Source organism: Protomyctophum parallelum (assembly GCF_964188405.1).
Source record: "Protomyctophum parallelum genome assembly, chromosome: 13".
NCBI classification, from domain to species: Eukaryota; Metazoa; Chordata; class Actinopteri; order Myctophiformes; family Myctophidae; genus Protomyctophum; species Protomyctophum parallelum.
In genome coordinates, this window is record NC_139708.1 from 22,593,723 (window position 1) to 22,608,547 (window position 14,825).

General features: G+C 41.7%; 1 protein-coding gene across 1 annotated transcript in view; it reads right to left on the minus strand.

The window, feature by feature from the left end:
- Positions 1–14,825, minus strand: part of ppfia3 (PTPRF interacting protein alpha 3) — a gene marked incomplete at its 5' end in the record, with an annotated part of 43,428 nt that overhangs the window by 3,784 nt on the left and 24,819 nt on the right. The window contains 7 exons of the mRNA XM_083780665.1: positions 4,065–4,240; positions 8,989–9,086; positions 9,894–10,069; positions 11,823–11,849; positions 12,786–12,851; positions 14,004–14,204; positions 14,689–14,770. Coding sequence (XP_083636791.1) covers positions 4,065–4,240; positions 8,989–9,086; positions 9,894–10,069; positions 11,823–11,849; positions 12,786–12,851; positions 14,004–14,204; positions 14,689–14,770 — 826 coding nt within the window. The remainder of the gene's footprint in view (positions 1–4,064; positions 4,241–8,988; positions 9,087–9,893; positions 10,070–11,822; positions 11,850–12,785; positions 12,852–14,003; positions 14,205–14,688; positions 14,771–14,825) is intronic.

Genomic DNA, 14,825 nt, shown 5'->3' on the forward strand with positions numbered 1-14,825 from the left:
GCAGGAGGTACGTAGACCCAGAGTCTGTGTAAAAGGGACAGCTGGCATGGAGGGACAGGGGTGTGACGTCTAAGATCTGCACACCTTTATGCCTCAAACCGTATGTTGCGCACACAAATCTGCCATTGTAATGCATCATCAGCATGTTGATTGTTGACCCTTTCTTTCTCTCACACACTAGTGATGCGTGGCTCTGTCTTTTTTTCTTTCTTGTTTCTTTCACTGTAAGGTCTGTAAGGTCTTTACAGTGTCAATATATGTGTCAAAGTATAAAGTCTACGGACAGCTGTCATCTCAAGTTGTAACTGTGTGTACATGTGAGAGAGGGAGAGTGAACAGGAGCTAGGGAGAGAGTGTGTTTTGTAACTTTAGAATGATCATTTTGATGACAACTGAGTGGGTTATACAAATGTACAGGTAGCATGCTCTTTTTATTTCTTTTCAAAATCTTTTTATTAAAGTTTTTTTTGACAAACCCAGGGGCAAGCATTAAACAGAGACATATCAAATATATATAAAAAAAACAAAAAAAACTCCATCCCCTATCCCACCCACCCCCCACCCACAATCCCAAGGATAGTCGTAAAATACATAAATCTATATACACATACACGAAATACATGCATACATAATTACAAAAAATAAAATAAAAATAATAAAGCAGATTATAATAGCAGAGCAGAATTTGTTTCAGTTGTGGTTGGCGTGGCCGAGGCATAGGCACGGCACACTATACCGTTTGTGTGTTGTGGTAGAATGTCATAAACGGACCCCAGGTTTTGTAAAACTTTTTTTCAGAGCCGGCAATTGAAAACCTTAACATCTCCAACTCGAGACAGGACATTATATCACGAAGCCACTGACGGAGCACGGGCGGGGCAGCATCCTTCCGTTTGAGCAGAATGGCACGCCTAGCGAGCAATAAGGCAAAGTCGACCATACGACACTCTATGCGTGTTAGAGGAAGGTCATCCCTTCCAGCAGTGCCAAGGAGAGCCATTAAGGGATCTGGGTCTAGATTTTGGTGTAAAATGTTGGACAGAGTCTTGAACACATTCCCCCAAAATGGTTGTAATTTTGGACACATCCAATACTGATGGAACAGAGTTGCATCACCGCTCTTGCACTTGTCAGTTGTCACAGGTAGGACTTACGTCAGGATAAATACTAGCCAGTTTAGCCTTAGACATATGAGCTCTATGGACTATTTTAAACTGCACTAAGCAATGTCGTGCACAGAGAGAGGACCTGTGTATAGAAGAGAAAACAATGCTGTGAAAACAATTGTCTGTGACTGGGGCCTGCTACGACATCAGTCTATTTTGTGTCTGCATTTTGTTAAATACATGTGTAGACTATCGTTGTAAACGTTTATAATCTACTGAACAATTGCTGTAATCGTAAACAGCATTGTGTAACACTAGACGCTGATGCTGTTGTGTTGTGTACACGTCACACCTCTGATTCCCGAATACCGGCATGCCATGTAATAAAGCATTGTTTGGTAAATGGTAAATTCATACACCGATGGCGGAGGAAACCATGCAAAGGCACCAACCTGCTCATCGGGAGCAATTTAGCGGGTTCAGCGTCTTGCTCAAGGAGAAGGACATTTGGACACTAACTTGGTGTAACAACAGAGCAACTCCGGCATTCAAGACAGTCCTTTAACACTATTCTCCGCATGAAGCTACCTGTAATGTTTCGAGAGACGCTGGGTGGTGGACGCTGTTATTTTGACAGTCACTTTGCGCCTGGCAGGTATGCACATGTTGTGCTCCGCGTGGGCCAGGACTGTCATAGCGCTAAGTAGGATGCATCAACTGTGGTATGCACCAGCCCTTCACTAAGTACAAAAGCTCTTGTACTTTAACCCATTAAGACCTCAGGCTGATTCCAGTGGTGGAAAGTAACTAAGTACATTTACTTAGTTATTTAAGTAGTGCGCTTAGGTGCAATTTTGACGTATTTTGTACTTTACTTGAGTATGTCAAATTTGCAGTAATTTTACTTCTACTCCGCTACATTTCAGAGGCAAATATTGTACTTTTACACCACTACAATAATTTGACAACTTCAGTTGCTAGTTACTTTGTAGATTTTGATTATTATTACAAAACATACATTAACCACTTCAGCCCTATATACATTTCGGCTATTTTCAAAAGATTTTTAGACATTTTTAAAACATGCAATTGGACTTTCGGCATAATTAGTAGCCTACTTTCTACTACATTTCTAGTACATTTTGATGCCAATACTATTGTACTTTCACTCAAGTACATTTTGAATACAATACGGGACTTTTACTTGTTACAGAGTAGTTCTATATTCTGATATTGGTACTTTTACTTAAGTAAAGAATTGGAGTACTTTTTCCACCACTGGCTGATTCTACAATTGCCTTCTAGATCAGTAGTTCTCACACTTTAAAGACTTTTCAAAAATAGCAGATGTACAAGCTCGCAGCACGGTTGTGAGCTTGTACATCTGCTTTCCCGTTTTAAATGGGTTAAGACACATGTACACACTTAGTTTACTTATGATCCTAGATGACAGTTTCTAATATGCATTTGATGTATTACTTTGTGTTGTTCTTGCTTATTGTAAATCGCTCTAGATTAAGAGCGTCTGCTAAATGTCTAAATTGTATATTGTTACATTTAATGCATTCTCATGATGTGAAAATTAACCCTAGATCTGGAACGCATATGTGTCACTTTAGCTTTTAACCGCTTTAACCATAATTTTAAACTTTAGCAATGGAAAAATAGCAGATCTACAACGCGCTACGAACTTGTAGATCTGCTGGAAAAATAGCAGATCTACAACGCGCTACGAACTTGTAGATCTGCTATTTTTTTTTTATCGTGAAAATGTGTGCAAATCTTTGAACATATATTCTTTCACAGGAAACGTTTTTTAACTCACACCTTTGCTTCTGTTCTGGAACAACATATTTTCAGATGGGGGTCGGTGGCCAATTACATATAATTTTGGGGGTCCTTGACATGACATAGTTTGAGAACCACTGACATAGAAACAGGTTTTTCAGAAAAGCGTTTCAGAAGATTCCGAATCGCCCTCATGTCTTAATGGGTTAAACCATTTTGGGAACCCCTTTTGGTGTTAGCATTATGCTATGCTTTAGCTATTGAAAAACAGCAGATCTACAAGCTCATAGCGTGCCACTCGGTGGCGCGCTATGAGCTTGTAGATCTGCTATTTTTTTTTAATCGAAGAACGACTGACATAGAAACATAGCTTTTTCAGAAAACTGTCAGGATGTAGAAGACTTTTTTAAAATCTGATCTCAGGTCAGAATGGGTTAAGACTCACAGTTGTACGGGGAGGAACATTGTGTGTAACTACCTGTGTGTGCTGATTGGGGACCTGCAATGTTGAAAAGTGCTGATTGGGGACCTGCAATGTTGAAAAGTGTCTGACTTTGTGGTTAAGAGAAATGCTGGAGTGATTATTGTAAACCGTACCTTGGCACTGCTCAAGTAAAGCTCATCAAAACAAAACGATCAATCACACACACCAGTACATGTCATGAGGCGGCTCTCTAGTGCCAACTCCACAAGATTCAGGCAGGTAAGTTAATAACTAAAAAGTATAGAGGCTGTTACGCCAATGATCTCTAAGCCTGGATGTGTATCGATAAGTGCTTTTCATGGGGCTGGTTAGAGCCTCTATGATGCTGTTCTCCACGGACACATCAAGCCGAGTTAGCCGACACATAAAATTAGACATCAACTGTCTTATCAGTGCATCACAGGTGGGTACACCAGCGGTCACACATATACATATTTGACTGGCACTGTGCCAGGCCCATTTGGGCCAGCAGAGAAAAGAATGAGCCAGACAATGAGACGTGTGAGAGAGAAACATACGCGTGAGAATAAAATGCTCGTGTCAGTATCTGCTATTTTTGAAAAATCGAAGAATGATTGACATAGAAACATAGCTTTTTCAGAAAACTGTCAGGATGTAGAAGACTTTTTTTAAATCTGATCTGAGGTCAGAACAGTTGTACGGGGAGGAACATTGTGTGTAACTACCTGTGTGTGCTGATTGGGGACCTGCAGCAGCAGGGCCAGGTCAGTGTAATCAAAGGTGTCGTCCAGAGCCAGCAGAGCCCCGTGGACGCCGCTCTCTGTCAGGTTGTCAGCGTACTCCTTCAGGCCAATCGTCTGCACCCAGCACATCACACGCTCATTGGACCACACCATTACATCTGGGTCACAGAAGAGAAAGAGCACACCGACGATGAGAAATTATAGTCTGAAAGCAAGCAGCCACCCCCCCCCCCCCCCGCGCACACACACACACACACACAAACACACACACACACACACACAAGGCGAGCCACACACATCTGTTGGTCCACACGGTTGTAAACCATTTTAATGTGCATGTTGAAATGTGCTGTGGTATTCTAGTCACTAAGGCTGAGGTCAGATGAGGGGAAACATACAAATCCAGTTTGCGTTATGTATACGTAATACGTCAACCACAATCAATCTCGTGAAATGTAATTCAAATTCATGTAAAAAACTTAAAAAAATCAGAAAATATGTTCTGAATATTTAATGGCATATATGTTTTATATGATTTGTATTTAGTAAGAGAGGAAATGGCTTGGACGAGATCTATTATTTAGTACAGAATATTACTAATCTAAAACTAAAACAAACAATATCATCTAGAAGTGTTGAAAAATGTTGAAAAGTGTCTGACTTTGTGGTTAAGAGAAATGCTGGAGTGATTATTGTAACCTTGGCACTGCTCAAGTAAAGCTCATCATAGCCTGAGCTAACGTGTTAGGTTTCTGGTCTAGAGGGGCGGGTCGCGGCTCAGATTTGCGCACGCCCTGATTGCTGATTGGATCTCATCGATCTGTCCGTCACCCCCGGCCCCTCCTCTCCCCCCTAGTGCAGCGCTACGTCACATCATTTGGAGCGACGCCCACCCGGAAGGGTTGACTCCCACTTTTAGACCAGAGCGGCCAATGCGTTCCTCCAGGCTTTCAATTTTTGCACCAACAAAAATGAGTGAGTGTTGTGGCTGATAATAATTTACCAATAAATTACTCATGCCGGCAGGCTAAACCTGGGAGCTAAAACAAACTGTAATGACACGCAATAAAACAATGATAAAATGATTCATATCCAATCAAGCTCAAAGTTTAAAACGTTTATATAGCTCAGTGCACAAAATATTACAATACAATAAATAAATATATATATATATGCAATAAATATGTGCAAAGAATCTAATAAATAACAATCAAACAGTGAGCAAACAAAACGTGAATGAATCAAACTAACAAAGTATATGTGCGGTCAACAAAGTGTATCCTCCCTTGGGGCGAGCTGGTTCAGACACCCATATTTGTTGACTACCAAGGGCCACCCACAGAGACGCTCCCACCAATAACGGAACGTCAATGCGGTGCCCACACCCATCACCAACCAAGTGACAATTACTGTATTATATAAGCATTCTTTGGCTCCTACACCGAGGCTAAGCTCATCAAAACAAAACGATCAATCACACACACCAGTACATGTCATGAGGCGGCTCTCTAGTGCCAACTCCACAAGATTCAGGCAGGTAAAGAGAGATGAGCCGTGCACAGAGCTGTGACATATAGGCTCTGAACAGTGAACACTTAACATCAACAGAACACATAGAAAATGTACGGAGAAAAATACCGTATATTTGCCTGTGCATAAACATTACGACATTGTCTGTAGAGTGTAGACATCTCTGTTGAAGCCCAGCACTGTATGGACTGCATATGACTAAATCATCAGCATAGCCTACACGAGATGATTGACAACAGTGTCTCCTACAGGACAGCCAGTATTACACCCATTCAATTGATTTGACAGATCATCCATATAAACTTTAAATAAGAAAGGCGTACCTCATTACTGATGAGCATACATTACTCATTGGGATCAATTCTGCTTTGGGGAAGTCAGCAAAAATTAACTGAACAAATTATCTCCCAATAGAGAGAGAGGGAGAGTTTGTTTAATAACTGGTAGCCTGAAAACCCACCTTTTCAGACTCCATCATGGCCCATAGCACTTACCCTAACCCCTTAGATAGAATTTCTGTTGGCTTAGATAGCATTTGACTTAGACTTATAGCATGTTATGTAGACAGCACTATAATTGTATTGTATATAGTCATAGCACGCCATAGTACATATGTATAGCATAGTAGTGAATATGTATAGTTTATTATGTATAGTGTATGTATAGTTTCATCATATAGATATTCCACTGTTACCTTCTTAGCTTACGCATGTTTCATGATAAATGCTTTTATGTGATGTATTCCCATGCTTTTGTTCTTGCCTAAATGTAAGTCGCTCTGGATTAAGAGCGTCTGCTAAATGCCTAAATTGTAAATTGTAAATTGTAATAGTTGACTGATAGGCTTATCTAATCATTGAGCCATGTGTAAACCATATTGCTGCTCGAACTTGTTGTGGTTTAGAATCTGCTCAAGGCATGAAAAATAGGTAAGAGTGATTCAGAACTTCTTCCAGCTATGTGAAAGGTTTCTGGAAGGTCATTTGTTTTGTCTAAGCCAACACGGTTGCTTAGTATTATTCAATGAGGTCATATTATGAGAATGCATGACATGTGATATATAACATGTTTTTTTAGGAGCATACTTTTTCAGAGTTCATCCTAATAATCTAAGGTTCACAGATAAGCAAAAGTTTACTCTGCTTTCTTTTCAACCTTGCTCTGCAAAAAAAGAAAAGAAAAAAAAGAAAAGAAACAAAACAACAGTTTGACAGTAATCCTAATCCTAACTAGAAAGGAGCAATTTGCGGGAAATTGCAAGTGTAGTTGCCCCAAGGCCCCCGACGCGAGTCGTGGGTTGCGGCAGCTTGGACCCAAGGAATATGCTGGAAGGAATAGCGTCGGAGCCCGCACGCAACATGTGATTCAAATTTGGTGATGTTCGGATCCTGAGTTTGTGATATATGCCATTTTGTTTTTAAGCTATAGGCCCCTCCCACTAATTTTGCAAGCGAATTACACTGTGATCATGTGTATTTCATTTTGAGGGTATTGTTCTGCATCAAACAGTTCCTTCTTATGTATGTGCCGGGTTAGAGTTAAGGTTACAGTAAGTGGAAATGCTTTTGGTGCGGCATTGAGTACATTTTTGGCAAATAGGCCTCTCCCACTAACTTTGGAAGCCATTTACAGACAAACGATATGGACATGTCAATGGGAAAATGTAATTAACTTCAATGCAAGCACACGGTTCCCGATGAAGCCGGTCGATTTGAAATATATGACGGGGTCATCAACATGTCCGTACACTGACACGTGTCCATGACGGCAAGACATGTCTATGTCCGTGGCACAGTTTTAATTCTGAAAAAATAAAATAATAATAATTTAAAAACATATATATGTATAAATAATGTGTTTGTATAACTTTGGTGACTTGTAAAGTAACAAGCTCATTAATAAGTTGCAGTAGACAGAATACATTATTGCTAATGGCTGCCTCAATTCGTCAAAAATAGAAAAATGTGCTTTCAATCCGTTGGAGGAAAGACAACAGATTCTTCGAGTGTATGTGGTGACGGTGTGGTCAGACAATTAAATAATTAAAGTCAATGGCATGCAAGGCGCCAGAGTGAGAAAATGGTGCAGGAAAAGAGCAAAAACAGAAGGCATGTCATCTGTTCAGAGGAGGTGTTTGTTACTGAGGCAAAGGAGGGCAGAACTGGACAAGTAAAGCTGGTTTCAAAGTGTACACTAATGACAATAACAACTAACAATCATAATCCATGGTAACCCTCCATCCACATCCCTAGGACCTCCTACAACCTAAAGGTTACTATAGCTCACCTCTCATCAAAGTTAGGTGCCTTCGTCGCATTAGACTACTGTGACACTGCATTACATTAAAATCCATGCCCTTTGTTGGAGCCAGTTTTGTGTTTTCTTTGTTTTCACTTCTTTCATAATGTTTCGTAGTACTCAATGTTAGTAGTATTTGTAGTAGATAACAGTAGCACAATTTGAAATCTGCACCCTATGGCCAGAAAAATAATGTAGTCTGTGTGTGTTGACTAGGGTTTGACTGGATTGCTGAATTCCTACAATGACCATAATGCTTTGGTGCACTTGTGGTTGGGAGACACCCCATGTGGACGTCTAATGAAGAGCTGTGAGGCTCCCCTGTGGTGAGAAAATAAAATGTTAAGCTTTTGGAGCTCAGTCCAGTTTGCAGACCTTACTTTCTTCTATATTATTTACTTCAGCCCAGCACCCGGGCGTTCAGTTAGTGGATGTGCGTGTTCTATTATTTCTATTACTGTCTTACTGAGACAACATGTAGTCCGGGAAGGAAGTGAGATCACATTTTCATGACAGATTTTGGTCATGAACATGGTGTCATGAATATGGAAACGCACACAAAAATCATCATTAAAATATGTCCATCACAAGCTGCCACGGTGCTCATTGTGTGTGTCGCCAAAACTGTGGGAGGCGTAGCATTAGGTTGCTCAGTAATAGAGGGTATGCGCATGCATAAAGTGAGTGACAAATCGAGTGGCAAAGTGAGTTTAATTTGTTTATCATCGTTTAATGCAAACAGATAGGACTTTTCTATTTGGACGTATGGGCTGTCAAGGCCAGAAAGTAGGTTTTTGCTACTCAGTAGGCGTTCCCACATAACTTCCGGGTATGATGATGATGTCACGCACATAATCTCTATAGTCACCCAAATACTGTACTGTGTTGGCCCCTAGTAACCACACTAATAACAGATCTTAATCAGGGGTTTATAATAATCTAAGATATATGTGCCTCAGAAACCCTCTAAGCTGGTAAATAATAAGAGGGGTGGACCACGGTAGGAATGAGAGGCATGAAAATAGCCTTCAAATTGAAGGCGAGATGTGTTACGTAATGTCAGGGAAGAAGCAGTCACCTTTGTTATGGTGCACGCTGTCCTCTCGCCTCCTCTCCAGCTCCTTGCGATCGTAGTTCAAACGCTTCAGGCACATGATGCCGTAATGCAAACTGACCCTGGGAAAAGGTCAAAGAGGCAAAAGGTCGGGAGGTCGGCAGGTCAGCTGAGGGCATATCTCCACTCTCACGTGCATTCATAAAGCATTAACACAATTCTGTATCTTTGACCCCTCAACTCTTTAAGCCTGTTACAGAAGCCCCTGGGGACATGCACCTGCGGAACGAGAGTGACAACAGCACCAACACCACCTCTTGTATTATCTTTTTTTAACTCCTTCCTACTTGTTCTTGACAATCGGACAGGGAGCCAGCAGAGAAAAGAATGAGCCAGACAATGAGACGTGTGAGAGAGAAACATACGCGTGAGAATAAAATGCTCGTGTCAGTAAGAGGTCCCAAGGTCGAGGGAAGATACCCTGGTTTCCGGGCCTGATTCGCTGCGTTCCGTGATTTGTTTTTGTCACTTCGCTACTCAGTATGGAAACTAAGTATCCTGTTTGACTCGTATTTCATAACGTCACGTAGCCACATTGTTGCTGATACGTCATCAGCCGGCGCCACTCTGTCCATGCTTTTCTCACTGTTGAAAAACATTGCGCCAGTTCGAGACTCGAGAGTGAAACCTATGGTAAAAAGTCAACTCTATGTCAGATTCAGTAGTACAAAAAAACTGAGTTCATTGAATGATACGTATGTTGCAGTAGCTGCACAGACAATCAGAAGCCCTGGGTCGATTTCTCCCTTTTACATGTCCCACCCACCTTGGCGATATAGGACCCTTTCCATCCAGACTGAGTAGCGAAGTGACAAAACAAAGGCTAGAGAGAAGAGAAGAGCAAGTAAACAGAAGCTGAGTTCTACTACCTGTGGAAGCTGTCCACCATCTTGAGCTGTCCTCTCAGCTCTTTCTTGGTCAGGTGGTCCAGCATGCGTGCGTCCACGAGAGACTCCATGAAGTAGCTGCGATACTGAGGCAGACCCAGGCTTGGCAGCCAGTCGTTGCCCACCCACTCATGATTCATATCTCCATAGGCCAGGATCTGAAAGGTATACATGATCAACACAGTGATTCATATAGTAACAGGGCTGGGCAACTTTGAAGAGGAGAGGGCCACTATAGTTCCACACTCATTCCAGAGGGCTACATTGCATATACTGTCGTATCAAAAATAGCAGATGTCCAAGCTCAAAATGCGTCGCACTGTGGTGCGCTTTGAGCTTAATTGAAATACTGAAGTTTTTTCTATTTTTGAATTGGAATCCTGAAAAGTAACATGTTTATTTAAATTCAAATGCATTTAGTTATAGGTTACTTATGTCAACTTTATGAAGTTAAATGCAAATACATTGAACACAAAAAAGACATTCAGCTACTAATACAGAAATTGAAGCGGGCCATGTTTGCATGTTTGGAATTGTAACAGCTGAAATAAATAATATTCCAATATTAACCTGCAGGCCACATTAAGTGTGGCCCCTGGGCCGCCAGTTGCCCATGTATGATATTTGATATAGTAGTATCTGTGTAAAAGTCAGTAGCTTATAACTCGTTAGTGAAGTCTGAGTGGAGCCCTCGTTAAAGGTCTGGCAGGTCTGGCTTGGCATTTCTTCCAACCACTTTCCAAAGCATTCTGTGGTTTCTGTGTAAGTGTTTGCCTGTGGCTTTTTGTTTGTTTGGTGTTTGCCTGTTGGATTTATGACTATAGTTGCCCAACCCTGCCCAAGTTATGTTGTGTTCATTTGAAAATGCCCCAGGGAAAAGGGAGGGAGAGCAGAATCCAAAAGATTCGGCCGGCCTGCCGGCCGCTAAGGTTTACTGTATTCATTAAATTCCAACCTCCATTACTTACTAACCATGCAATGATGTTTGTTTGGAAAACATGTCGACCTACTAATAAACTCCCACACTTATGAAAATAATAACCATTAAAGCTATACACCGGTACTAATAAATTAAATGTTAATAATGAATTAAATAATATGAACATTATTTTAACCAATATATATGGTAGAGTATATTAATACAATTGCAATGATTGGAGGTGGTCACCTACTCTTCCATTGTGAAATGTTGACCCTTGCGTTAGTTACATCATCTGCTTGATGATGTCAAAAAGTTATTTGAACCAGACAGGCTCACCAGATTGTAACCTAGATATGCCACCATCTTTACTGTAATTCGGACATTGTTGCAATTACATCTATCCATCAGGAGAGGGAGACAACAAACACAAAATGTATAGATTGTAGCTATAGGCAGCATTAGATAAATGTATAGATTGTAGCTATAGGCAGCATTAGATAAATGTATAGATTGTAGCTATAGGCAGCATTAGCCAGTGCTGGATAATTTAAGTACCAACTCCAACCTAGTACTTGAGTCAAAGGTGAGATACTCATGGTAAATATTATTCAACTGAGTTAAAGTACTTTTTATAAAAGTCCAAATTAGTACATTATCCTTTTGATATCAATGCATTGCTGTGTTGAAATGTAGACATTTCCCCCAGAAATTCAAATAAGAAAAGAATAGTGAAAATAGCAGATCTCCAAGCTAGTAGATTTTCACTATACCGGTATTTGAAATTGGGTTTAATTGGTTAATATATTTTTTCCTTGCCAATAAAAGTGTTAAGTATCCAAAAATACAATACAATACAGTACAGTACAATACTAAATAATGAATGGTCTTAGTCAGTGTTCCACCGCGGACATGATGCCAGAATGGTCAGAACGTTGATGTGTAGGCCTACTGTACATGTGCTGTTTGCCTCTAACCTGGTGATGTCTTACCTGATCCCAGCTGAACTCTTTCAGCTCCTTGTGGTCAGAGAAAGTAAAACAGGTAGACACAGAGAGAGAGAGAGAGAGAGAGAGAGAGAGAGAGAGAGAGCAATATGGACGTGGAGAGAGAAAAGGTCAGGAAGCGGGACAGGAGAAGCCGGTTGGATGGATGGGTGGATGGATGGATGGATGGATGGATGGATGGGTGGGTGGGTGGGTGGATGGATGGGTGGGTGGGTGGGTGGATGGATGGGTGGGTGGGTGGGTGGGTGGATGGATGGGTGGGTGGGTGGGTGGATGGGTGGATGGATGGGTGGGTGGGTGGGTGGATGGATGGGTGGATGGATGGTTGGGTGGGTGGGTGGGTGGATGGATGGGTGGATGGATGGTTGGGTGGATGGATGGGTGGATGGTTGGGTGGGTGGATGGATGGATGGGTGGGTGGGTGGGTGGATGGATGGTTGGATGGGTGGGTGGGTGGGTGGATGGATAGGTGGATGGATGGAAGGGTGGGTGGGTGGATGTATGGGTGGATGGATGGATGATGGATGGATGTTGCAGAGGGAGGGAGGAGCAGGAGGAGGGAAGAGCAGTGGCAGGAAAGGAGGGACAAAGGGAGGAACAGTGTGTTAGTGAACGGGTAATTAGTTGGAAGCAGTTCACACTGAAACAGCAACCGGAGGGACAGACGAAGATGCTCAACACTATGGCCTGGGCCCACACATAGAAAGAGAGAGAAAGAAGAAAGAGAGAGAGATAGAGAGAAAGAGAGAGAGAGAGAGAGAGAGAGAGAGAGAGAGCGTGGGAGAAGAGGAGGAGGGGGGGGGGAGAGACTCATCAACATGATTCAGACCAGACAGACCTGGAATATGATTCAATACCGAGTGAAACATTGTCAAAGTGTGACTGACAGGTATAGCAGCAGATATTATGGGGATAATGAGACACAGACGGGACAAATGACACACTAACCGGAGGCTTGGTGGCAGCATTGAGAGTCTCCATCTCTGCATGGGTCATCCACACGTTACTGGTCGACTGTGTCATGAAAGGAAGAGAGAAACACAACTGTTGGAAAAGAAATCCAACCTGATGTGTGTTATGTAAAAGCCTAGATCGGACCAAAGATTTATAACAAGACAAAACCGTTTTAACTTAAGCCTGATTTGTACTTTGTCGCATGGCGGTGTCGCGCATCGTATTACAATGGAGCGCATTTCAACGTTATAATCGCAGTGGTCTGACCGGTCGGCACATCACATTTAGGATTAAGTGTGAAAAGTGCATTCATAAATGTAATGTCTACTAGAGAGTGTGGTTTGCACGTGTGTTATCGTTACATAAGGGTACACTCCACACAGGACATTTGGAATTGACCCTTTCCCTTTAATTCATGAATGTCTTATAAAATGTCTTTAAGGACAACTTTAGTTTTTTTATTAGAGAAAGTAAAAGATGCGTTTTCTTTTTTTTCTCCATTTGCTGCTTTCTTTCGTTTTAGCCACAAAAGCTCACAGGATCTATTGAATGTGAAGGGGGAGGAGACAAACTGACATATTGAGCCTACAACACAGTATGGCAGCCCCCTATAGTACCCCCTTCACATTCAGTAGATCCTGTGATCTTTTGTGGCCAGATGTAATTTTGTGGGGTCTAGTAGGACTATAGTAAATAATACAAAAATAAATTGCTATAAAAAAAATATTGTAAAACTTTTTAGCCCCATGTTCGAATGAAAATCGCTAAAACGAAAGAAAGCAGCAAATGAAAAAAATTATAATACTCATCTTTTACTTTCTCTAATAACAACCTAAAATATGAACCTTGGTTGTTCAAAAAAAGTAACTACCGGTAGTAAAATAAATCCATTCACCCAATCAACTTAATTCCAACCACAGAATGTGTGTGGTTTTCTGTACACATAGAAGTGTTTATGTGTTAAGTAGTGTATCTCTCTGTGGTGTGTATGCCGCCTGTCTTCACGTATTTATGTGTCTGTGAGGCCTGCCAAAGTGAAGCCAGAGACACATTTTGTGTGGACAAGATTCTATTCCATTCTATTCTTTATCTGGTATGTATCCTGCAAATTCAACGTATTTATTTCTTAAATGACCATAATGTAGGCCTGTAGAGCAGTGGTTCCCAACACTTTCAGCTCAATTGACCCAAAAGTGTGTTGTTGGTCCTCACAGAGCGGGTGCTGGCCGGAGCCGAGGGGCTGGTGAGCGACACCATCTCCTGGATGGCCAGTCGGAGCTTGAGGCGGTGCAGCGGGTTGCTGATGCCGATCTCCCTCTGGATCTCGGTGTCCGACAGGTTGGCCATGATGGCGCCGCTCTTCACGTTGGCACGGCAGGCCGCCACGTACCATGCCGGCATTCCCACCCATAACTTGTAGCGGGAGAGACGGTGAAGAGCAGAGGGCGGGGAGAAGGAGGGACAGATAAAGACATAGATAAATAATCTCACTAAATCACCTTGAAAAATGTATTGCTTAACCCTTTTAGGCCTGACGCCGAAATTTAATAAAATGTCTTGTCTAAATCCTCCAGTTTTCTGAAGTACCCATGTTTCAGTAGTGCTCAATATTTCATATCAAGGACCCCAAAGATTATATGTAATTGGCCTCCGACCCCCATCTGAACATATGTTGTTCCAGGGACCCCTCAGAAGCAAAGATTTGAGTTAAAAACGTGAAAAAGATATATTCCAAATTAGCACGCCACTCGGTGGCACGCTATGAGCTTGTAGATCTTCTATTTTTCAATAGCTAAATTATAACATAATGTTTTAAACACCAGAAGGGGTTCCCGCCTAAAATGGGTTAATCTTTTCCAGAATAATCTAATTAAAAACCTTTCAGCGAATATAGTACCTCTAGCCAGGAAACCACAGTAGGGCCGTCCCAAGATGCAAAGGGAAGTCCTTGGCGACACGCCTCCTCCAGAAGCTCGTGCCTGGTATGAAATAATAAAAGAGAGACAGACACTGAGCTGGTGTTGGATAGTATAC